The following is a 25,626-nucleotide window of genomic DNA, read 5'->3' as shown; positions in this document are numbered from 1 at the left end:
AGCTCAGCAGCCGCTCGTGTCCTTCCTGCTGGTCTTTCTGTCATCTGTACATGCAGTAAGGGGAGAGAATAACAGAACAGGCTGGAGAGGCTTGACTCATCAGGATTTGCTGTCTGTACTGTAGTAGTTATTTGTGGGGGGGGGGGGGGCTGTTTGGGGAGTTTAGGGGTGTTAAGGCTGCAGGTGGTGCTAGGGAGTTTGTTTGGCCATGCAGCAAGCTTGGGATCGGACAAGTAGCACTAACAGGGTCAGGAGAGACCATACAAAAATGCTGGGAAAAGGACAAAGTGGCGGATACCCCCCCGAGACAAGGAGTGAACTCTTGCAGAGGTAAGAGAAAAGTGATATCCACCACAGAGTCAGAAGGTGTGTATACAATAAAAGCACATGTCCGGTGCTCACATGGCTGTATGAAAAATGTATTCGTTCCACAGGGACTTGGGTGATGACATTCATGAATACACTGTAACTTCCAATAGTGTCCGTGGTGGTGGGAAGTATTTCTGGAAGATGAATTATTTATGTGCTGTAATGTCCACCCGCATGAAATCTCCAGCAGTGTGTGTGGTCTGAATTATATGTTAATAAAACTGTTATCTGCAGTACTTAGAAGTAGTATTTAATTTAATTTAAAATGGAATAAACGTGGAGTTGTACATAACATACAGATGTAGGTGTTTAAGTGAAGACTGGTCTGAGTACTCCTCTATAAAGAGAATTATTGCGATAATTTGTATTATACATTAAAATACCTATACATCCTTGCAACTAACAAACGCTGCACAATTAATTGTTTGTTCCTTGTTTTAAGCACCTGAAATTGTGCTCCGGTTTTATATAAACACAGAAAATGTTAATTGGCTTTAAATTCTGTTCTCAGGTTATTAACTATATCTGCCACTGAATCAAAATTATTATGATATAATTACATAATGATTACATTTTTTTGGATGTTTGTATATTTAATATAACGAGCTGAACTACTCGCTATGATGTTATCCATCTTAAAATCAGCATCTTTACCCACAGGGGAATAAAAACAATGTACAGAATTAAATCTGTGGAGCTTAATTAAAATTAGGCAACTTTTTAAGTGAATGTTAAAATTAAAATGATTGTGCACAATAAGTAGTTTTACTGTGTACTGCATAGCCTACATAGAATCACCAAATCCATGTTGAATATAACATATCTTGTCTGGAAGACTTTTAGATTTCGCTGACATTTAAAACAATGTGTTAATTCGGAATTAGGAAATTACGCAGTCATGCCTCTAAAACAAAAACGCATCTGGTGAAGTCATGGCCAAGTCAGGCCTCGTGCTGTGAAAACAGGTCAAGGCCGTGCATTCAGTCGCTCAGCGTTGCTACATAGCTGTATCTCAGCACTGGGTGAGGATATAGGACAGTTTACATATCTCACAGCTAAACAGCAATGCAACAACAATGTGCTTTGCAGCATTATGTATTAAATAAATAAATGGTTCTTCCTTTTCTTTATGAATTAGTGTTGTTGCCCAGTTTAGCAAACGGTGATGGGGCAAACATGCTCTTTGTCTTAAAGATGTAATAGTCACATTGTCACCATTTAAGACAGTGTAGTCCCTTGCAGCCATACTGTTTTATATAATGTACATCGGATGCTCGTCGGTGCTACTCGCTTTACTGATCAAAGATTTGTCATGGACCCAGGAGTGATATCATTTGAATAAGAGCAAATTGTAAGTGTGTGTTTTGTGTGAATGTGTGTTTAATTATATTTCTTTCTAAGTGACAAAGTAAAAGGGAGCAGCAGCCCATACATGGATTTTCAGTCCGCTGCTTAATTTAGATCATCAACTAATTAAGGATGTGCGGCCACACCTGATATCAGAGCAGGGTTTTCTAAGATTTTGTTTTAGCCAATCAGATTTCGCCTGAGAAATATTTTAGTTTAAAGGTCTGTTAATGCACAGCTGCTCAAAGCCATGTACCCCAGATTACATGTTTATGCTATTATAATTGTAGAGCCGTCTGTTTCCACTTCACTGGTTGCTGTTAGTGAAAATTAATACAGTTACACTCTTAATTAATTAACTCTTAATTTAATTTATACTGACAATAGAGGCAGTCAATGTTATTTAAAATATAATATAACAAATCACAATTGTGAACAAATTCCCAAATAATAGATAACGAATGCAGCTAGGCTTCATGAAAGAGAGCTCAACATTGAATTATCATACTGCTTATTAGATTATACTTTTCTTCTCACTTTCTAATTCAGTCAAGTTGTTTTTTTATAAAGGCCAATATTATTAAGCCTACATTAACAATGGTTCCTGGTCCAGCACAAGGTTTTCAAGCCCAAAGAAAATCCTAATTAATTTTTTTAACTTGAGATACAGTGGTTTAGGCTACTCAAAGAGCGATCCCCACCCTGGACAATTGAGGGTGCAATATGAACAGAAAGTTGTAACGCATAATAGAAGACAAACGGTATCGTAGTAAGTCAAATTTAGATATAACTAAACCAATATAATGAGTCAAATCACATACATTTTACATCTGTTGAAGTGTTATTGAATCCTCTCTAATTGTATCGAACACCTTGTTGTGTTGTGTGTGTGTGTAAAGCCAGAGTTTTGATGTAATCATAGATGCCGTCTCAGCACCTGTCGGTCTTTTCAGTGATACTGTTACGGGATCATAACATTACTCATAACATAACATTATTATGTATATAATTTGTATATAATTAAAATAATAATGGGTATAAATCAATAGTACAAAGCAGAATATAAATCTGAAATGTTAGCTAAGAATAAATTGTTGCGTCAGGACTACTTCCACATTATCAAACGTCTCCTACGCACTCAGACAGATAAATAAATTAACTTTTAACGCTTTTTTTAAAATACCTAAGTTAAAATACAGACGATATAAGGCCAGGGTAAAATACATGGTACTTTAGGCACAACTCCTCATATAGATGGATTGTAGTCCAACAGATTTGCAGTCAAAGAGATAAGTTAAGCGTGGTTCACATTATTGTCTCGTCATTTTCACATTAGCACTTGTCCCTTCCCTCTTTTTCGTATTTCACTTTCCTCATCTTACCGCTCTTTCCCACCTGCTGGCTCTATATCACTCTGGCAGCATGTCCCAGAAGGCAGTTGTCTAAGCAAACTTTACCTTGTACGGCTCTCCGTGCAGTTCTTCATCAGAACACTGACGTGTGAAAATGCCACAGGAAAGGTAAATCGCATAGAGTTGTGATTTTCTGTCATTTATTCTGCTTTATTGGGGATCGCACTTTGTGTTTATGGGGTTGAGTTTTTTTCTCGAACTGTGGAGACGGCAGAGCCACAGCTACATTTCATGACATAACCTGAAGGCACCAAATGCTGTCAGATTGCCTTTCTGACACGCCAGATTGTAAAGTGAGCCTTTTGCTGTAAAGCACTATAAAATAAATCCTTTAGATGTTATGTCGCCTTTTCTGCGTTTGGATAGTTGTAAAAAATAGTAATTTCACTTCACTCTTGTGCCTTATTGAAATTTCATCGGCATTATAACAGATGATCGAGTAATGGCCTTATTATAAAAGAACGCTTTTATTTTTAAGATTTTTACTCATTTAATATATTTAACCAAGACTGACTGAAAACAAAAACTGTGGTGTCATTGTCACTGATTTCATGCAGTTATATTCTATATTCTTCATTAATATTGTAATCTTGCACCTTTTATGTTTGTTATCATGAAAAGGGATTTCCCTGCCTGGTGTGATTTTACGTGTTTAATTTAGTTTGTTCAGTAACTGACATGCGATCTGTCTATTTATCTGCTCTTCTATGTCTGCCTACCTATGTCCGTCTGTCTCCCTGGGTATGCGGTTAAATATCTCAAAATATTAAAACAAATCTCCATATGTAACTTAATGTGACTGTTGAAGGGAGAGTTTCAGTCCTATCCCGCCAGAGCTCTTAAACGAGAGCTAATCCAGTGGGCTATCCCGCACCTCATATGGCTCTGCCCGAAAGCTTTTCTGGACTTAGATGTGGCGATTCATTAGGGAGCCGGCTTTACAGCTTTACGGGTCTCCTTTGAAATCCTTGGAATTAGTTTGAACAAGGGCTGAGAAAAATAAATCCAGTGGGTATTTTGTTGTTTCAGAGGTGGACACAAATGTTTTTTTAAGTACTGCAACTCATTAGTCTTTCAAAGTTTACCCATGCAGGCTAGGTGGTTGTACGAAAAGGAAAAACAGTGTGTAAACCGTGGTGCATGTGTCTATTGCCTCCTAAATAACTTATATTTGAAACACCATTAAGAAGATGTTGTAAAATCCTCAGAGACTAGAAGTTATCTCTTCTTCAGCAACACTTCCTATCAGTACAGTTAACTACAGGCGCAGTAGATTAGCTATGCCCTGGCTTTACTTGTAACTGAGAAGAGTTTTCTCTCCTGTTGCTCACAGGAATAGTATATTTATTGTGTCCTGTATTCTTACTACTGTCTCCTCCCCCACCACCACCTTAAGCATGTGTTCATTGCTGTGTTGACACGTGGCAGCAACTGTGGCTAATCTTGATGTTAAATGGCTGACAGTTGCATGGCACAAGGCAGGTGCCTCTGAGGCCTCATAGTTACCATGGCCATGTTGTTGTGTCCTTTCGTGGTTACGTAAGTCAAGTCTATGTGCATCCTGTAATTACATCAGTAAATCAGCATAATATTGTTATGTAAAAAAGCAGAGATGCAGAGATCATCTAAAGTCATAAAAAAAAATCCTCAACAAAACATTTGAATGTCAACAGAAATGAATTACAACGCATTTCAATATATTTCTCACTTTTTTTCCGATCGTCAGAATAAATCTCAAAATTAGTCGCTGATCGTTCGTTTAGTAAAAAAGACGCTAAAAAGGTCTGAAAAGTTGCTAAATCTAGTGATAAAGTCGCAAAGTTGGCAACGCTGCATCTAGCTCGTGTACCAAAACTATTACGTGTATATTCTTACACCATAGAGTCTGTAAAATATGCTTATAAAAACACCATTATACACAGGAATTGTGGAGAAACCCCTCAAATGGTGAGAGAACATACAAGAAAAGGTTTATTTTTAAATAGATATCTTGGCTGCTGCAGCTTTAAAGGAGTTGTAACTCTTCTGATTTGAAGTAAGTTTTCTATTTGATTTTACTGTCATACCAGAAATGGTTTAACCTTGTGATGATTTCATCCATAAACTTCACCAAATATCCACCAGTACTGTAGATGTCCGTGGTTCTCATCCTGCAGCATACAGTATAATTATGTCCTGGTGGAAAAGGGTTTACAGGCGTTGAGTTGGTAGACTTAGCAGACTTAACTATCTGGAACAAAGGGAGTGGACAGAGTTAAAGAGGCTTAAATGTCTTTATACACTGTACAACATTAAAAGATATCAATGAGGAAAGAGTGTTGTCAAATATTTCCATCTGTACATATTTACCAATGAGATTTGCACATAATTTGGACAGGCTTGAGTGGGATACACCAGTTAATCCGAAATCATCATAGTTTTAGGGATTTGTTCTGGGGCCAGCATAAATTAAGCTGTAATGTGACTCAAGTGGCGTAATGGTCTTACAATGTGATGCAGCAAAAATGTCAGCTCGTACAATATTAATGAAATAAGAAGCGTTGTAATGTTTGCAATGTCGATCATGAAACCAGTGACAATTAGCAGGCATTTCAAGAGACACTTAAGAAGTTTACAGTTTTGTCAGTACAGGGCTCCAAATGGCCGATAGCTTCTTTCCTTAGTGGATTTTACTCTATTGCACTGAAATCATTTGTCAGGTGTCACATTTTGAGGTGGTGAATATACTATCTACTTTTAGACTGAAAATGTATAGTTACAGCTATGACAAAGAGTTTACTGTGTGACATTTCAACTCTCTAGAAGATCACGCAGGAGTTGACCTCAGCTCAAACTACAGTAGACAATCAATCACATCTTTAGGGATCAGCGCTTCATCACTACCTTCCCAGAACTTAATGCTTTATATGAGCTGGCAGAGTTTAAAGGTCTCGGTGTAAGCGCAATCTAAATTTAAAGGGTTGTTTATATGAAACTAATAAAGTGCACTGCCCCTCTGTAAATATTAGGAGCAGGCTGCAAGACTCGTAATAAAATGAGAAAAATATACAAGTGCTAAAAAAGCATTTGATTATTAGGTCTTAAATTCATGTTCATAGCAACAGTATGTTTGTCTCTGTGTGTGCATAGTGACTGTTATTGTGTGACTAAGGTCAGAAGAATAAGACAAGACCTTAGAAATGGCAGACAACTATTTTGCACACATTGGAACCCTTTAGGTATTAATCACACCGAATCCACAACTTCATACATTGTTGGATTAACAGAAATTATTTTTGGTTATGTACTGGAAATGAAAACTGAGTCCAAAGTTCTCCTGTTGATATAGTCTAGAGAAGTGGTTCATAACCTTTTTCCTTAAAGCGTATACGAAATATCGGCAAAACGCTGGTGTACGTTGATATAAATTAAGGGTAAGTTGTGATCGTTCGAAGGACGCAGACGACACGCCGAACACGCCAGACATACGGCCCTGTCACACAGTTCCGTATGGCAGAAACGTCTGCCGGCGTATATGAAAAGTAGCTAAAAATTTGTCAGTCCAACTTTTCCACAGCGGTGTTGTAGCTGACGTATACATAACGAATACATAACAAATTATTATACGTATGTCAAACATTGATAGCGTATCACTTAACACTTGACAAAACATATCAGAGCGTCTGGCCAACAGAGTGGGAAAAGTGCCATCTGGTTCACATCATGCTGATGCTGGAGAACAGAATGTACTCTTGTCGCAGCCTCTCAGCATCCTCCATCCTCTCTTATGATGGGTTGATGTATTCATCAAGACGTGCTGTGAAGAAGTGATGATGAGCTACTCCCAGGGACCCTATATACCAGGGGTGGGGAACCTCCGGGACATATACGGCCCGCGAGACCATTTGATCCGGCCCTCGAGGTAATTCATAAACACACGCAAAAAAAATAAATAAATAAATCTAGACAGCCATAGACGGGCGATTGACTGTTTTTCCTCAAGGTCAGGGTCCTTGAACACAACACGAGTGGAACGTGTCATCACGTGGTCACTTCATGTCAAAAAAACTAGACTGTCATTATCATCAGTGAACACAGCGTGGCGAGTGTAAAACAGAGAAAGGTGGATGCAGAATGTAGCACTTTCCAGGAGAAATGGACGAACGATGATTTCTTTGTGGAAGTAAAAGACCAGTGTGCCTAGTTTGTGCGGGCGCGCTTGCGGTGATGAAAAATAATCTCGAGCGTCATTACAGCACGAGACATGCCAAACTGCACGAGCTGAAAGGACGAGTGCGTTTGGATAAAGTTAACGCTCTTCGGCGGAGTTTGGCCCAACAAGCAGCTCTCTGCAGAGCGTAACATAAACACATGGACAGATAGAGAGGTCGACCACCACACCAAGAACAGACTGTTCCACCACTGCTGTGCAATTATCGCTGCCATTTACAATACTCACTTTATTTTCTATCAACCACTTGGTACTTATATTATTTTTATTCTATTTCATTATTGTGTACTGCCTTTTTACTTCATATGTTCTTTTGCTGTGACGAGATAAATGTCCCCGTTGTGGGACTAATACAGGATTGTTTTCTGATAAAACAGAAAGATACATGGATTAAAAAGTTGCTATTTTGCACAAGCATGAAAGAAAAGTGAAATGAATGGGCTGCGTCTTAAAAATGTTTGCAGAGGTTATGAGTTCAATAATTAGTATGGCCCTCGAAGGATGTTGTAAAAAAAAAATGGCCCTTGATAGGAAAAAGGTTCCCCACCCCTGCCTTATAGCAATGTAAACCAGTGTATTGCCGATATTTTGTATACGCCATATTTTTGTATACGTTATGCATTCGTTGGGCATTCGTCTGATACGTTTTGTATAAGTAAGTGATACTCTATCAATAGGTTAGACCAGTGGTTCCCAAACGGTGGGATTTTGAAACAATTAGGCCTATTGCATTTAACTGTACACAAGGTTATGAAGGATTTTTAATTTACTTCAGTGTTTCCCCTAGGTATACTGCTCTGCAGGGTGCTGCCTGGGCTGGATGAGGTCCGTGCGTGGTGCAGATTTTTTAAGTTCTCTCCTTACCTTTCCTCTGCTCTGTCTCTGACTGTAAGTGTGTGCGCGCACGTGTGTGTGTGTGTGTGGGTTCGGAAGCGGAGGAGAGAATGTAAATACGCTAAGCAACTGAAACGTGCACATAAATGAGATAAATAACAAGCGTTTAGTTTATTTAATAAAAGAGCACCTGTTCAATGTGAAAAGTGAGTTGTGAATATGTATAAAAAAATAAAAAGCGTCTTGAATTTCAGGGGGGGGAGCGCAGGGTTCCGTTGGGGGTGGGGGGGTGTAGCGCAGGGAAGCACTGTACTGTATCGGTACTTTGTCCTACACACTTATCTCACAATATGGAAACAATAGGTCTTATATGCTTTGGCCTAAATATAAATAAAACAATCATTAAAATCATCAAAGGCTCTCTGCTGGTGTGAAGGAGAATAGCTTCTTACAAGGACTAGATAAATAAATGTTCACAGAGCGATAGCAGTGATACTTTGTGTTATCGAGGGGATTTTGCCACGATATGAACTCAGGTGTGCCTTGACATTTTGGCTCGGTCTTTGGTGTGCCTTGAAAGAAAAAGTTTGGGAACCCCTGGGTTGGACTCATATACGCCAGCATACGTTTCTGCCATACGGAACTGTGTGACAGGGCCTTAAGGTAAACCCCTGACTAACCAGAACAACTGATAACAACTGATAAACTGAACGCATTAACTGCAGACAGTTTTTGTGAATATTGCATCAGAGATCAGTTTTTTAGGAACTTTTAATATACTTTAAATATCTCTGTCTGTATTATGTTTGCTTTTTGTTTATTTTCTAACAATCAAACATACTAAATAGGCTTCTTCTTTTTTTGACAAATTCTGTGTTTTCCGCTCCCTGACTTTTAGCTCTTTGGTTGTTTTAACTGCTGATTTTTCTAATGCAGCACGAGGCTGTTTAGCATGAAGGCTCTGTGAATATTAGCAGCTTCTGTTCAGGTCTCCACTCTGTCAATGTTGTCAAACACCCCTTAAAATCAAGAAGGCCTCTCGACCCCCAGTTGGAAACCACTGGTCTCGAGCATTCTTCTTCAGGAACCTTCTGCTCTTGCTTTCTTTTGTAAGGAGGATTTTATTTTTGTATACTTACATCCTGCCCCATTACCCCTAAACTGGAAAGGGCAGACTTGTTAATCAGACTTGAAAAATGATTGTACACAAATTTAAATAAAGTGAAGGGCGTTTTGGCAGTAGAAGAAGAAAAAACATGCTATCTCTAAACCCTTCTGATGATCAGGTACTGTAGGTACACTTGGGTACGTGGGCACTTTTATTCTGCATTATTAATTCCCACATTTGGTTCCATGAGTCATAAGTGAGTCAGACACTGTTTTAAGAGGCCTCTGCTCCTTGTTGTCAACCAGGTGCTTTTGGTATTTGTTCAAGAGATAGTAAAGGGAGGGCAGAGGGAGGATCAAATGCTGCTGCGACTCTGCACGCTACATTCAGGGTTGCTTTTTTGACACTTCAGACACTGTGCAAAAGCCATTGCTGACATTTTTGTCACTTTCCAAAACCAACTGTCATCAAGGAGCTGCTTTACATTTCACAGCTTTAGGTGATATGCAGGCATTTTGGTCTGCTACATTATTGCCTAAGTTGAGTGCACACATTTTCTATGTTATATACCAAACACATCAAATCAAATGTATTTATATAGCCCAATATCACAAATTATACATTTGTCTCAGTGTGCTTTACAGACTGTACAGGTTACGACACCCTCTGTCCTTAGACCGCTCACATCGCACAAGGAAACACTTCCTAAAAGAAACCCCACAATTAAAGGGGGAACATTGGAAGAAACCTCAGGGAGAGCAACTGAGGAGGGATCCCTCTCCCAGGACGGACAGACGTGGAATAGATGTCGTATGTACAGGATAAACAACATAGTACAAATACAACATTTGACAGAAATGATGTTGTGTTGGAAAAGAGAAAGTTTGGATGAATCCAGGAAATGTCAAAAAGGCTTCCTGGTGTCCAGCAGGACCAGGGCAGCAGGCGCAGCCACGATTCATGATCCTGACGTAAACTTTATCAGAGGCAACCTGCCACATGAGACACAGACACTCCGGGGATTGCCAAGCTGAGGGGACGGTGTTGGCCTGGCATGTAGCTTGCTGTGCCGAGCATGTTGCAGGGTTATGTTCCACAGTTGGTGGGCTTGTAGGTTCAGTCAGCATGGTCACAAAATTTCCCCACATGGGGGGTTCGCATGGGCGTGTGCATCACTTGGCCCCTCACAAACCCTCGTACCTACATGGATGCGGAAATTAGAATTGAGGCTTTAATGAACAAGTCATTTACAAATCAAAATCATTTGCTGTATGGTGCTCCTTAGCTATGCAGAGTGGCCAAATAAACTAGAATTTAGGATTTTTGATGATGTGCTTATTCTCAGCTCTCCTATTGTGCAGCAGTATATAACGCTATGGTAAAAGCCTTCAGAGAATGTATAGAAAGTATGTTGCCTTCCAGGGTTAACAGCAGGAGAGTAGGGGTATCTAAGTGACACATAAACCCACCCCCTGTTTTAAGTCTCACGCAGCCACTCTGCTCTGTTAGGCCGGCACCAACAGCTGAGGCCAGGGGAGATTGTAGCACGTGTGCTCACCCCAAAGGCATTTTGCTTTCGTCCACACGGTGACAGGGCTAGATGACAGGAAATCAAATTTACAATACCTCCAACACACACAGGTGCAAAACACACACACACACACACACACACACACACACACACACACACACACACACACACACACCACACACACACACACACACACACACACAATTTAAACCCTTCCATGGCTCAGAGGGGACAGAAAGTCACAATTCATATATATATATATAGTATATAAATATATATATATATATATATATATATATATATATTTCATTGTGCACAGAACAGTACAGGGTCAACAGCATGGCAGGCTGTAAACTTTACAAACTAATAAGAAAATTGCGGCCGCTGATAGCACCATGAATTGTGCATCACTTCCAACTGCTATCTGCCTCACTTCAAGGTTCGATTAACAAAAGATAATGCGCTAATGATATTACAGCGCAAACACAGCCATAAAGTTTTGCAGATGAGTCCATTTTGCATCTTTTTTTGCGTCTTATTTCAATTATCCATGTGGTAAAGTATAAATGTTGCCATTCAAACATCACTTTGAAAGATGCAAAGAGAAAAAAATATTTATTTACTACAATTAGACATCTACATTGTACAGCACACAAAATAACATCAACACATTAAAACAGCTGTGTTTTCAAACACACACTGTCAGATTGTAAAAGAAGATGGCATGGTTTGAAGCAGTGCTGCAAAAACCTCAGGAAAGTCTAGTCTATTATAAACGTGCTTCAGTTACCACCAACTCTAGGAAGACTGATCATTTCACTGTAACTGCGAGTGGCTCTTAGCGCTGATCTTTGTGAATTGGACTGTTTGTACAATGAAGCTCATTTGCATTGAAAGGGGAAAGTTTTGCGCCAAATGTAAGCATACCTGCAAATAGCACAGGAGCAGTTAGGGCTGCTTGTGGCTGCTTGGAATTATTCTTTTTGTCTTATTTGGGAAGGTTTAGCGACCGCTGAAGCCGGGCAATTCTTTGGTGAATTCCCCACTGAGTCTAAGCACAGCCGATGCGTCACTGATCAACATGTACTGACTGAGCCCGACCTCTCTCAGACTCTTTTACGAGAATGCAAATCTGAACACAACTTAACGTATTGCTCTGGCTTTGGTCACTCTTCTAGATAAACATGCAGTACTGCTGGGATAGAAGGAAGCAGCCCCACACACACACATCATGCTCAATGGCTTGAGAACATAATATCTTGCCTGAAGCTTCAGAAAATCCACTCCACTTATGTGGATCAGATAAGACATTTAGCCCTCTTCTGACTTACTTTCAAGGCTCCCATGTGGTATGAGTATGTGGTGTTGTCTCTCCAAGACTCCGACACATTCTATTATTCACCTATTATTATTATTATTATTATTATTATTATTATTATTATTATTATTATTATTATTATTATTAATAAAAAAAAAAGTGTATTGTTTTCTTCATATATGTATTGTAATTGCCATATTTTGTCTTATACTCACTGTAACCACCTTTTCATTCATTAATTTAGTCACTGTGTGCAAAAGCATTGGTTTGCTTTATGAGCAGCTGGAGGGAGTGGTAGTGGAAGTCCATGGTTTGGTGGATCAGAAACAAACCATGACCTGCCTCTGTAAGAGCGGGTCTAAACCCAAAACTAACTGTGATGAAATACAGAGGGGAAATGGAGGGCAGGGCGCGGCAGTGAGGCATGTGTCTGTTGGCTGCTCAAACACTCAGCTCGTGAATATCTAGTATTTTACAACTGTGGGTCTTAAAGGTAAAAGACTGATGTTACTTTATTTAGGAGCACGGGACAAATTGATACTACTGTATGTCTGTGGGAGTTTGTGGTTATAGAGACAACACACTAAATTAATCTGGCACAAACTGCTACTAACAATACATTTGTATAACTGTGTGGTGATAATCTCTGTAAATACAATCGCTGCTTATCTTGGAAAAGGCAGGACTGAGGCAGGCGTACTGAAGAACAGACAGAAGACACGTGACTTCAGGAATATATACAGTCGGTCGTAAATTAAAGATTTACTTCAACAATATGTTTAGGATTTCAAATGAGTTAGTTACATAAATCAAATGAGATAAGCTGTTAGTGATATATCGAATTAGAGCTTGAATTCTGTCAGGTGGCACTCATCCCATCATCAGGGCTGGCTATGTATAGGTCCCTAATAGCAGAGATGCCAGGCTCAGCCTCTCGGCCCTGAAAGGGAGGAAATACCAGGCATGCAGAAGCAAGGCGGAGGGTGATAATAACCTCTCACAGTTATTCATAATCACCAGATAAGTGATCACTTAGTAAAATATGATTGATCCATCCTGAAATAACAGGTAGGTATTGATACTGTAGATGCATTGATACACGCCTAGACGTACCACAAGGGCTGCTGTTTCTTTGCCTTGGGGTAAGCAGGTCATCTGTTTGTGGTAGTCTGGCATTTAAATCAGTGGAATATGTGGCCCAAGGGTGAAGGTGATAAAACATTGGTATTTGACCCGGGTAGTATAATCTGGCCACAAGGTCAACAGTTTTATCTCCAGCTATTTCTTAAAAAGTTGTTTCAGGAAGGTCACCAAGCCATATTTTCATCAGAGCAATGCTATACACAAGTTGATCCACTAACAAATCACTGTAATTGAACAACTGAAGTATTTAAAAGGTTTTGAGATGTTATCTAAGCCCATTCCACCCAGGTCAATGTCAACCATCCAAATTTGGTATTTTAACAACGTTATATGGACTTGTAAATATAACAGTCTATGTCCTGGAGGAGTTCAGGGCCAGTTCACTTTAGAAGTACCGTTAGTTCAGTTGCATCACTTGACTCTGGTTGACAGCTGTTGGAGGCACATTTACCGTCAGCACACACATTGGTTTTGTGCAGTTTGCGATACATTTGCCATATTTTCCTGGTAGTCTACCCTTTTCAGCTAATGTAATGTAAAGAATGCAGCATAGGATGCAGTAGAATCTGGCATTTCTAGAAGTAGTTTTGTAGGCTCAATTAAATAGTGTAACACGCATAGCGGGGCTAGACCATGTGTAATTATTCACGTTCATGTTCTTTACATTTCTATCTTGTGTGTGAGAAACACTTAAAGCATTACCGAACTGACTTGTTAGTTGTTTGGGTAGTACAGCAACATGCTGCAGGTTCTAAAAAGAGCTTTTATGTGTTTCGTCTCGCTTGTCTTACAGATGCAGATTTATGGGTCTGGGGTCAGCAGTCCCACAAGGACATGGATGTTCTTTTCCATCAAAGGGTCGTTATTACCACCACAAGTCTTACTCGATTGAATAAACTGTATCTGTGATTTCACCAAATGATTACACTCTATGTATGAGCCTCTCATAAAGCAGATGATGGCTTATCAGCACTGTTCACTCTTCTTTATGCTTTTGAATATATGTGGCAATGAGCAGCAGCTTGAAGAAGCCTGGTGACTTGTGGTGGTATTAAGATACAGTTCGACATGTAATAAGGTTGGCTCATGTTGCTTTTTGACCTGTTCCCATTTGTTTTCCCCCTTCTGAGGCGAAATTGAAAGCTGGGATGAGGCAGTAGATGGGAGGAGATGAGACTGCTCTCTGTCTGGCACATTCAGAAATATACTGTCTCGGGGGCACCAGGTTGCGAGTGTATAAATTATCGGACATGCCATGTCCCAAACACACCCAGCCCTTCCCACTTTCATTTATCAGCAGATGTATTTGGAATACTGGAAGGGTTCAGAGTTAGGGGTTGAGTTATAACTGTACAACTCAGCAATTGTATACAATCTACGCCTTTGTTAACGGATATAAATGGCTGACATCCACTGTGGAGTATTGGCCTCGGCCAACAGAGGAAGCAGTGAACAGGACATTATGTTGAGTGAATGACAGCTAACTCTACATGGTGGACACAGTGTCCCGTGTACAGATGAATAAAGGTTGTTGCTACTCTGTGGCATGGTAGATAAATAAGAGATGTCAGTTTGATTTATTTTAATAGATAAATATAGTTATTTATATTCAGTCCAGTCATAAAGTATCATATTCATATTATTATAGTATTATCTTACATTTTTTGACACTACTCCAGCCCATTACATTTGAAATTAAATGATATATGATGTTTGATGTTAAAGTGCTGACTTTATACGTGACTAATATCCTGATTTTAGCCCCCAATTTTAGGACAATCCAGCAGGACAATGACGAGAAACATACAGATAAGGACACTTTAGTAATTTGGGACAAAAAAGCCCCAGAAACGAGCAAAAGTGAGGATGTGTGCCGTACAAGCCTGACAGAGAATCGCCACAGATAATAACCAAGTCGGGCCAAACACTTGCAGTCATTCACTGTAAAGGATTTGTAACAACATATTAAATATGATGACTTGAAAGTGTAGTTAGGTTAGCTTACTGACTTACTGTCTTTTCCTTAAAATTGGGAGACTATATATAAAAAGGGGTTAGACATGGTTCCCACGGGTTCTTGAAATCCTTTAAAGTTTGTGGATTTGAGGGGGAAGAAATCAAGGTCTTTGAAAATAGACAAAAGTACACATGTATATAGAAATGTGGGTATTTTATTACTTAACGTTCGGCTGTCTGCAGGTGTGTCTCACGCAGTTGTGCCATTGTTTTACGTGCCACCTGATGATGCGAACATGAGTGATTGCAGCTGCAAGTGTACATTTGAATTACATTTGAAAATGTTTTCTACACTTTCTGTCCGTTGTTGTATTGAGAGGAGAGTTCGATGTAGCAAGTTGTGTCTCCCAGGTCCTGCACAGAGTGCAACCGTTGCAATGAAGGAACACTGCAGCTACAGTTACATATTTACCTAATCACTCTTCCCTTAAACTATTTCACACTTTAGCCGCAGATTTTACACCAGTGGGATCCCACAGAACGTTGGAACAGATTTACATCCAGGGATTAGATTTAAATGAGCTGAGCAGGATGGCAATAGGAAGAGACTCTCGTGAGACCACATTGCTACCAGTGAGAAAACCACTCAATCTGTCACCAAGCCCACTTTATATTATTTTCCTGTAATCAAAAACCATAGCACCATGACAAACTCTCTTTGCCATAATAGTTAATGAATGTTCTCCAAACAAATAAATGGAGGTAATTTCACAATGCATCCCTCGATCAGTAACCTCTAGAAACAGATCTCTGCATACGGATGCAGATTATGTAGGCAACCAATCTGGTTTCTGTTTGAAGTCCGAGTAGTATTGACCAATCACAAACAGGCTTTAAATTGAATGCTGGACAACCGTCTGCGAGGAGAATAAAAAAGGGAACGCATCGGCTATCGTCTGACGTAAAGTTTTGCATTCCTGTAATGTATTTTTTTAATTTGTGTAAGGAGGAATATAAACAGCAGAAACAAAAACAATTCTCCAGGAAGATAATACGGCCGGCATTTTAAGATAAACAATTCAACATCGGGGAAAAACTGTCCATCGACTTTGACATTTGAGCACCAAGTGTCATGTTTGTATCATGTAAACACAGAGTCTGCCTCCTCACGTCACACGGGAGTCTTGCGCTCTGTCCTGCTGTCGTGTCCAGTGTCCCGTCCTGTCAAGAGCAAGAGCTCGATCCAGGATGCCACGATGGAGCCAGTCTCTGTAAAGATGTGTTATTTCATCCATCTAATTTTCTGCCACCGGACACTGGGTAGTGAAATAGCCTTTGGACCTAGCTGGCTATACTGGAACCCCCCCAAAAATATAAAAGTATTGTCAGTCAGTCAGTCATCAGAAATGTCCTTTTTAAATCTACCATAGTTTCAATTTAGAGTATTTAAACTGCATTAAAAATAATGTTGCGATATATGACTCTACAACTCAAATGTTCTCTCTTTTTGGTCCGAGCACACCGACTACTCGGCGAGGAAAGGCAAAATCACAGCTCTATCTGACCAGCTTCTCTGGTGCAGTTGGAGTTTAAAATACTTGCTGTGGAATGAGTCACTGCGCTGTCTGTCAGCACAGACCTTACATAACGCTAAAACATTTACTTTGGAAACTAGGACAGGTCGTGCATCATCATTGTGTTGATGTAACAACAAGTTTGTAGTTCAAAGTAAATCAGATTTCTGGGGGTTGAGATTATTATTACCAGCCATGACAGCGACGCTGGTATTTCTTTAACATTGTGAATCTGTCTTTGTCATCAGGGCAAAATGTGCTCCTGGAGACCCCTACTGTAGCGCGAGCTACCACAGCAGCCGTTTTGAGTTCTCTGCCAGGTGTTTATATCTCTGTCTGTCTGTGGACAGATTGTGTCACCGCGATAGCATCACAACTGTACAGGATACACAAAACATTCCAGTTGTGTAGCTGAGATCAAAATAAAGGCAGAGTTCGAAGATGGATGTGGTCCGAGCAAGGGTTCTGGACGTAGGAAGTGGGAAAGGGCCCATTGGCCCCGCCGCTTCATGCCCCAGGCCTGATTGAGCATTGCGACTGATGTTGAAATTGGTTGAGTTCATTAGCTTTAATAGCAATGTTTCAATTGTTCTTACTGTTCATTGGTCATGTAGGTTAATGGAAAATGAGTGAGTCAAAGCAAAACTAATCCTATTTTTATCATTACACTTGACTCATCTCTGTTTTGTAACTCTCTGTCTCTTTCAGTTTGTCACATGTTCTCATTTTCCCTTCCCACATTCATGCACATTTTTGTACTTATACTCACCCACACTCAGTAAAACGACAGCATAGAGGTGTGATCACACCTAGTCTTTGGTCAAACCCATGTAGGAAAAGTTCATAGACTATAATTGCATATTTGCACTTGTTACCAGCCACGACAGTTGCTTGAGTTGGCTTGAGATTTTGGTGGGGGATGTAGTCCAAAGAAATGCTGAGTGTTAACATGGACATCGTTTGTGCACGTTTGTGGCTAATGACATTAATGAGATTACTCCTCTATATCTCCAAGGTAGAAACCATGATGCATACACAGACAGAAAGAGAAAATGATAGAGCAATGCTGTCATGGCTGGCAGTTTGAGGAAGAGATTAGAAATCAGGCATGCTAATGGGCCCCCTAAAATACCCTGTGTGACGAGGGACATGGCCTCAAAGGTCTTCGTTTGTCAGCACAAGGTCAAAACCCACTCCGAAGACCGATTAATCTCCCAGGTGATCAATTGCACCTCAGGGAGGTGGGAGGGCACAGGTGGTGGCTTCTGACTTCCCTTTTGAGATAGCCGTTATTAAGTAATTGCCTATAATTGTACTGCTGATATTAATCTGTTCTCTCCCTTCCACCTTTCTCTGAGTAACACAAGCTGTTTTAGATAGAACTGACAGAGGCGGAGGGAACACTGCACATGAATTAAACAAGATTGCCTTTACAGTTCCCCCCAGATAAAACTTCTCTATCTCAGTTTGGCTCAGTGTGTTTTCTTGCACTGGCAGTGCAAATGCCTTCCATATAATGCACGAGCACTTTCTGAACAAATAAATACAATCCTACCTTTTTTCTTCTTCTTCAGATCTGACACTTTGCTCTACACCCTGGCAGCTCTGGTTCTCAGATGCTGTGTAAACAAATGTTGATTCATTTTTAGTTTAGTTTCGAACGATCTGTGCCTGAAACTAAAGCTATATTCTGATACTGTATATTGTAGTCATAACATTATCAAACACATCATTAATAGTCTTATTTTATTCTTTCTATTGCACGAGTGAGTATTATTTCAATGACCAGGATCCAGAGAGAAATCCCTTGTTGGTCGTTACTCCAGGGCATAGCCATCCCGTTCTGTCCACCAGCTTTGAGGGGGATTTCTCACTTGCACCAGAGTTTTGCTGGACAACTTTCCCTTTTTCCCTTTTTCCCCCTTTTGTTTATCCGTCAGTTTGGGGGTTCTGCACAGCAGCTGTTGGAAATGTTGCTGAGCTCACTCGCTTTCATTGTTTGGGTAATTTGCACTAATGGCTATTTGAGCAGCCTGTGATGCCAGCAGCTTCCTGGGTTGAGACATGTTGAGCCATATGGCCGCAGTGCCCTCCCTGTCACTGTCAAACCTGTATTGTGTCCAACTTGTGTGTTATTGGCTGTTTCCCCCAAAATGTTTCACCCAACTGCTGTCTTCACTATGCTATTGTGATAGCATGAAACTTTATTCCGGCATTTCAAGACACTTCAGGCAACCATATTAAACCTTTTTAATTTAAGATCACTGAAAAGTATTTAACACAGAATCGGATGTGCATACAAAAAACTGATTCTCAAACATAAGCATTGGCAACCTATTATTTACTCTAAAATGCTCATATCCTCTACTCCTTCAGGTTTGAACATTGAGTCACTTCAATGTGTCAGATGTTGAACTTATTTATGCGACTCAATAAAAAGCAATTCATGTTTTTCTTTGTCTTCATTCAGACCTGTTTGCATGGGACATGGAACGTAAACGTAAAATAGTAGAAATAGTTATGTCTGTCATTTTTAAAGAAGAAGTTCAGTGCCAATCACTATTTTGTTTAATAATCCCATGTGAGTTGAACACAATATATGTATAAGATATATAAATAGGTAAACTATTTGTTTGTCTAGAACTGAAATGTTACCCCGTGGTTGTTTACTTTACTTACTGTTTTCTTTTGTGTTGATCCTGTGCAAATGTTTTTTAACACAGGCTTGATCTAAAGTCTCATTGTAGAGAAAGCTTCACACAGAGATGTGTAAAATCTTTTGCTTAACAAAAATGAAAACATGTCTATTACTATGCATGACTTTTTTCAGATTCATCATATATATATATATATATATATATATATATATATATATATATATATATATATATATATATATACATATATATATATATATATCTATATATATATATATATACATATATATATATATATATCTGATGATTTTTTAAATGATATATATATATAGTCTGCTTTTTTCTCTGTTTGTCCAGGCACCTTCATGTAGTGCCTTGGTTCGCTATAATTTTCACTCACATAAAAACTGGACTGCTAGAGATGAGTGACGCCACCCTGGAACTCATACCACAGGTTTTACACTATGACTCATAATAATATATACAATTATAATATAATGTATATAAGGATGACAGAAGTATGTGGAAGTCGGGGTTCATTTAAACATTTTTTTTTTTACTGTATGTTATATTTTCGGCCTTAAGAAAGCCCTCTTATTGGGTGTATTGCTTATTGGTTTCCTGAACAGTCTTGAACCACAGGGCTTCCCTTGGCAATCGTGTTCAACCACCTGTCGCAGTGCAGCTTGTTAACTCAATACTGTAATGCTTTGCTTGCTTTGAAATCTACAGTTTTACTTATTCCCCATAAATACACAATCTTATAGGAAACCCTAAACCCTAAGGCTAGCCTAATTACTGAATTGATAATAAAATGTAAATGATGGGAGGTAAGAAGGGAGTTGTACTGCTATTGGTTCGAAAGTCAGTGAGGGGAACGAGGCAACTGGGTTTAATTGGTACTTGTAGGCACGACAGCAGTGACAGATGGTAAAATGCGATGCTTGCTTTAGACAGAGATGGAGGAGAGTGAGGTAAGAACGGAGAGAGAGGGGGTTATGAAAGGAAGGAAGGAAAGAAGAACTGTAGGAGGGGTTGTGGGAATCATTTCTACGTCACCATGTACACCAATATAGCTCTGATGTTGCTGACCACTGCCAGGGAAGACTCCAGTTAGGTGTTCATACTGCACCCTGCAGCTGATCACGAATTAAACAAATTAGTATCATGTTGAAGATTTAATGTTTATATTTGGAACTACAGGATTTCATAAAGAAAATTGCTAAATTTATTGTGTCACTGGACAGCACAGCAGCCGCTAGTGAAAAATAAAAATACTGTCTACACCCAGGCAGCAGCTATAAATAACTATTTCAGAGCAGGAAGAAAAATGGCTGGTCGGGCTTAGTTGTCAAAGCCAACACAATCCCTCCCCCACTCCTCATATTACTTCACCTCTGAGTCTTGTGATGCTTCCTGTGCTTAAATCCCTACCTGGTAAATATTTCTCTTATCCAACTTAAACAACATCAACTTCCTAAAGAAATACACCCTTATTTATTTTTTGCTGATCACCATTTCCCTGCAAATGTCCCTGTTGTCTAATTACCTCTCCCTCAGCTCTTTGACTGACTGGAGGATAAAGGGACTGTTATTTTTTCAAACGTGTGGCTACTGTGACGAGCTAATGCTGTTTTATATTAAGATTTTCCCTTCGGCCTGTGCGGTCATCCTTCTTTTTGCCGGTAGCAACTTTGACAAGCCAGATGGATCTCTGATGTCACTCAGTTCAAGGTCCAAGAAAAATGTTCGGCGACTTAGTCACCTGGCCCCTGGCTCTCAGCACCCAGTGTGACACTCAATGTCAGCAGATCCCAGGTAACTTGAAGGCTTTTCTTAGCTCTTGTCAGCGCTCTCATATTAGAAACTGACTACAGAACACCTGGTAGGCTAGAAAAGAGGGGCAAGTGTTGATAATCTGTCAGAAAAACAGGGGTGTTGGAATTTATGGTTTATATTTGAAGGCTATGAGAGTTTACTTTAGAAAAGTGCATGGTGAGCACATTTTTTATCCCGGCAAGAAAACTACGTGTGTTGTACGCTGTCTTGTAATCTTGTTCATCAGACTTGTTTCTTTAAATTTTTTAAGGTTTGTCAAAATGTTTCCAGTGATATTTTACTTCTTAGCAAAAGCCCCAAACAGGTGTCCCACTGAAGTCCTCACGTGGGCACTATGTCAGCAGAGCTTTAAACACTAATTGCAGATTTCCTGCTCAGGGACATATTTTTTAGAAAGCTTTTAAAGTTTCACAGTTGGGCGGCAGCTGTTAAATCAGAAGGTTTCTTTTGACCTGTATGTTTCTCTGTGACCCCAATATCCTGTGCTACGCTGTCCTGGTTGAAACAAGATCACCTACAGCTACAACATGTATGTGAGAGAGAAAGGGAGAACCACTTTCAGTATAGCCTCTTAGGGTTTCGTTTTATGTCTCTGGGTCTAATCTGTGTTGGCGTGTGACTCAGTCAATGACTTAATGTCAGGCATGTAAACTTATAGCTTTATTTGACAGTGATAGGCCAAGACCAGGTACATCCGATTCTAGTTACCTCACAAACTTTAGTTCATCTTTTTAATATCACTTCGTAAAACTCTGTGACTGATCCTTAGCATCTGACTATTTTACAAGCATCATCAGAGAAAGATTGTTGGAATCAAAGTGATGCCTTACTGTAGATGCGCCAGCCTTATGTTGGTCATGAGGGGCCAGACCCTACAGTATGTCTCTAAGATACCTCACCCATTGCCAGAGCGCCATAAATCAGGAACCACCCCCGTTTGCAACTGTGCCAAATGTGGAGCGAGGCAAGCTGACCCTGCTTCCTCACCCATACCTCGGCCCATGAAACCATCTCCCATGGCATGATGGTGGCTATGTGTTGACTATGCAGGGCGCGGCTACGTGTCTGATTTGTTGAAAAGTTAAATTAGGGATCTGGAATGTCAGTCACTGTTTTGCCATTTTGGGAAGAGTTAGGGTTGCATGGTGTCCTCTTGATTTGTGTCTTGCGTCACATATTCTGAAGTTCATGTGTAATTGTATGCATATCTATCCCTCTCATCTATCCCTGTTGCCTGTGCATTTGTTGTCTGCAATGAGCACTGTCTATATATAAGGTTTAGCCAACTTTGTATATGGAATGAGCAAAAATTATCTCTTGAGCACTTTCAGACTATTCCAAATTATATTCTACTATTTCTGTGACTCCCGTTCTGGAAGGCTGGTTAGGAACTGCTGATCAAAATAAGTACAGTGCCCTCATATAGCAGGCTTGTACATTTCTGTCAGACCTCCCGGGCCCAGTTATGGCAATATGTGGCCCCACCTAGTGGGCTACAGAGAAAGTGTTTTGTGAGACACCTATGCAGTGTGGGTGTGTGATCATGACCATGATCATAAACTCTGTCCTATCCTACCACACAGTGGCAGGAAACGGTAGACTTGCTCAACAACCAATACAAATAAACAAAAGATTAAATGGAAAAAAGGTGCCATTTCTAATGCCTGAGAGAGTGAAATCAACAAAGAGTTGAAGGTAAACACCAGTCACTTCCCTTCAAATCTCTGTTTCCAGCTAATCCAACCTCCTACACTCGCCCAACAACCCTTACTTACACTTACAGCTGCTCATCAAGGTGGACGGTTTTATAATGACAAGACATTTCGGCTCCGAAAGCTTTAAAAAAAAAAAAGTATTCTAAGTTACACTAAAAAAAGCGCAACACAAACTAAAATACAAATGACAAAACTGTGTGATTAGCATTGTTTTTGCATCGTGCAGTAACATTATTATTTGTTGCATTTGTCTGTTGGATCGCAGCTCTAGTGAGATATCTCACTGGTCTTATTTTCACAAGCATAATTATGTGTTCATATAATCATACATTTGAGTTGTTTTAACATCATTATTAGACTGGACAGATCATGTGGTAGTACCTGTGAGCCCACATAAAAATCAGTGGCCTCTTTCACCATCTTTACATTTGTTTTGGTGATATTCCTTTTGATTATGGTATAGCACGTATGGTATTGGCAGGGGATAAGAAGCTGCGTGTTCTCTCTTTGCCGACTGGGTGTGATGCAAACAGATGGAGTGACTGTAAATCTGTCGGGGTGATACCTCCCTTGGAGTTTATGTATTATGTATTTATGTGATTAGGTAAAGCGCTCATTTAGAGCTGCTACAAATCTACAGATGGAGCTCTATAGAAGCAGGCAGAAAATAAAGATAATTTATACAGAAGATAACATTTTAAGCTTTGGTGCATTTTGCCATTAACATCTTTTTTGTCTCTTTTACGGCGTGTACTTGTTTTTGTTTTTGTCTGCCTCACACTGTAACAAACTGTCTTGTGTAATTCTGAATAAGGTAGTTTTGCCAATGGTAATACAAGCAATAAGTAAAAAGATTGAGAAAAATAAAAATGTGTTTTACATCTTTATTTTATTGCCATAATTAATTGAGGAGTGACAGAACTTAAAAGTCAAATCCAAACCGCAGCATTATAAAAGTATATTAAAAACAGAAAGGTAAATAAAGTACAAATATATGCAAATATTTTACATTATCATATTTGTGTTATTGTATTATACTATTTCGGAAATAATTGGCCTCAATCGTTTCAATGCAAATAATACCATTTAATTTATTGTTGAATTAATTTACACGATGCGGGCACTAAGGGACATAAAATAAAGTTTATAAAAGCAGCCACTCTGGTTGCAGTGTGTTTCAAGGGAAAGCTGAAATTACGGCTGTTTAATTCACAATTATTTCAGTCAAGCCAAAAAATAACTCTGCATACTCTCTTTTCATGTGGTTGTCCAAAAATATTTGAATGTCCAAATACACTTTTCGTATTTGCATAATTTCTGGTAAATCAAATAATCCATTTTCTTTTTTTGAATTTGTTAAATGTTCAAAACAAAAATGACTTCTACACACAGTTAAATGGACGTCGACTTCTTTATACTTTAAAAGTTAATTAGAAACTTTGCTAACACTTTCTATGTCTATAATATATAAACATACTTAGAAATATAATCTGCTTATAGCACTGTATAATTATAGTTATAAGCACTCATTCATAATGCTTTATAATAATAATAATCTTAACACATTAAAAAGCATTTTATAATGATTTATAAAATCAAGTATCATAATACTTTATAATGTGTATATATGGATTATAATTACCTTAGTTGTAATACATTATAAAAAATGTAACGCTTATAGTCTGTTATTTATGCTTTATAATGTGATTATAAGTTGATTAAATATAATTAAATCTATGCGAGAACGACACACAAAACATACGTTTCTTAAAGCCAGCTTGTACATGTACAACAAGTGTGGTAATTATAATGTGCTCTGACATAATTATGAAGTAATATGAAGTATTTTTATGATATTATCACTCACATAAAACCTCATACAGTAAAATAGATTCAATCACTTAATGTTTTGCAAGTTAATACATTTCAGCTTTTTATTGTAGTTTTTTAAACCTATGAAGAGTAATGCCAGTAACGCTCGAAGCTTTATCCTTATCTGTCTCTCTGTGACCGAGATGAGTGTGTCTGAAGATCACCAGGCACCAGACTCCATCAAAACTATTCTGCCATGAATATTGTTTGGTGTTCTTTAATATGCAATTTATACAGCTTTGAGAGGAGTCATGGGATATTTGATTTCATACATTACATAAGTTACTATAAAAGATGGAGGTGGTAGTAGGTCGGCCAGTTTTTTGCTACCTTGAACCTGACCGCCGACTCTACATGAAGCTTCATGTGGACCAAACGGCTTCAGGATTGCACAGCATTACCCGAAGGCCTCCTCTGTAAATACCTCCCTGTGTTGGAGTACCCCCGTCCTCACACACACATGCTGACCACTTGTGACTTTTTATCACATGCGTCGCCTGTCCAGTGGTCAGTAAAACACGGGAGCAGCGTTACGGACATAGGGTACAAACCAGTAGCAGTGATGTTATGCTCATGTACATGTGCTGGCATTAGTCGTCATGTTAGAGGGTCGAGACATACGTCAGTCTCAGCTGCTGGGCAGAAGTCAGGCTCAAGAGAAGCAGTGCAGAGTTTAGAGTCAGAGGTGTAACTTGGACCTCCGCTGCTTGTCTTTTCAAGGTTGGTGTGTTTCTGCAATAC

The 25,626-nt window shown here is 39.3% G+C and overlaps 1 protein-coding gene across 2 annotated transcripts in view; it reads left to right on the top strand.

Moving 5' to 3' along the window:
• Positions 1-208: 208 nt before the first annotated feature.
• Positions 209-25,626, top strand: part of rbm20 (RNA binding motif protein 20) — a 47,507-nt gene continuing 22,089 nt past the window's right edge. Inside the window, exon 1 of one of the 2 annotated variants that reach the window (XM_029432825.1) lies at positions 209-330. In XM_029432825.1, coding sequence (XP_029288685.1) covers positions 209-330 — 122 coding nt within the window. Of the gene's footprint in view, positions 331-3,143; positions 3,237-25,626 lie in introns of those variants that run through there. The other variant, XM_029432867.1, reaches the window with a different exon arrangement.

The sequence above is a fragment of the Cottoperca gobio genome, chromosome 1 (assembly GCF_900634415.1).
Source record: "Cottoperca gobio chromosome 1, fCotGob3.1, whole genome shotgun sequence".
Classification (NCBI taxonomy): domain Eukaryota; kingdom Metazoa; phylum Chordata; class Actinopteri; order Perciformes; family Bovichtidae; genus Cottoperca; species Cottoperca gobio.
Note: the sequence above shows the minus strand (reverse complement) of the source record. Positions and strands in the feature narration are given on the sequence as shown.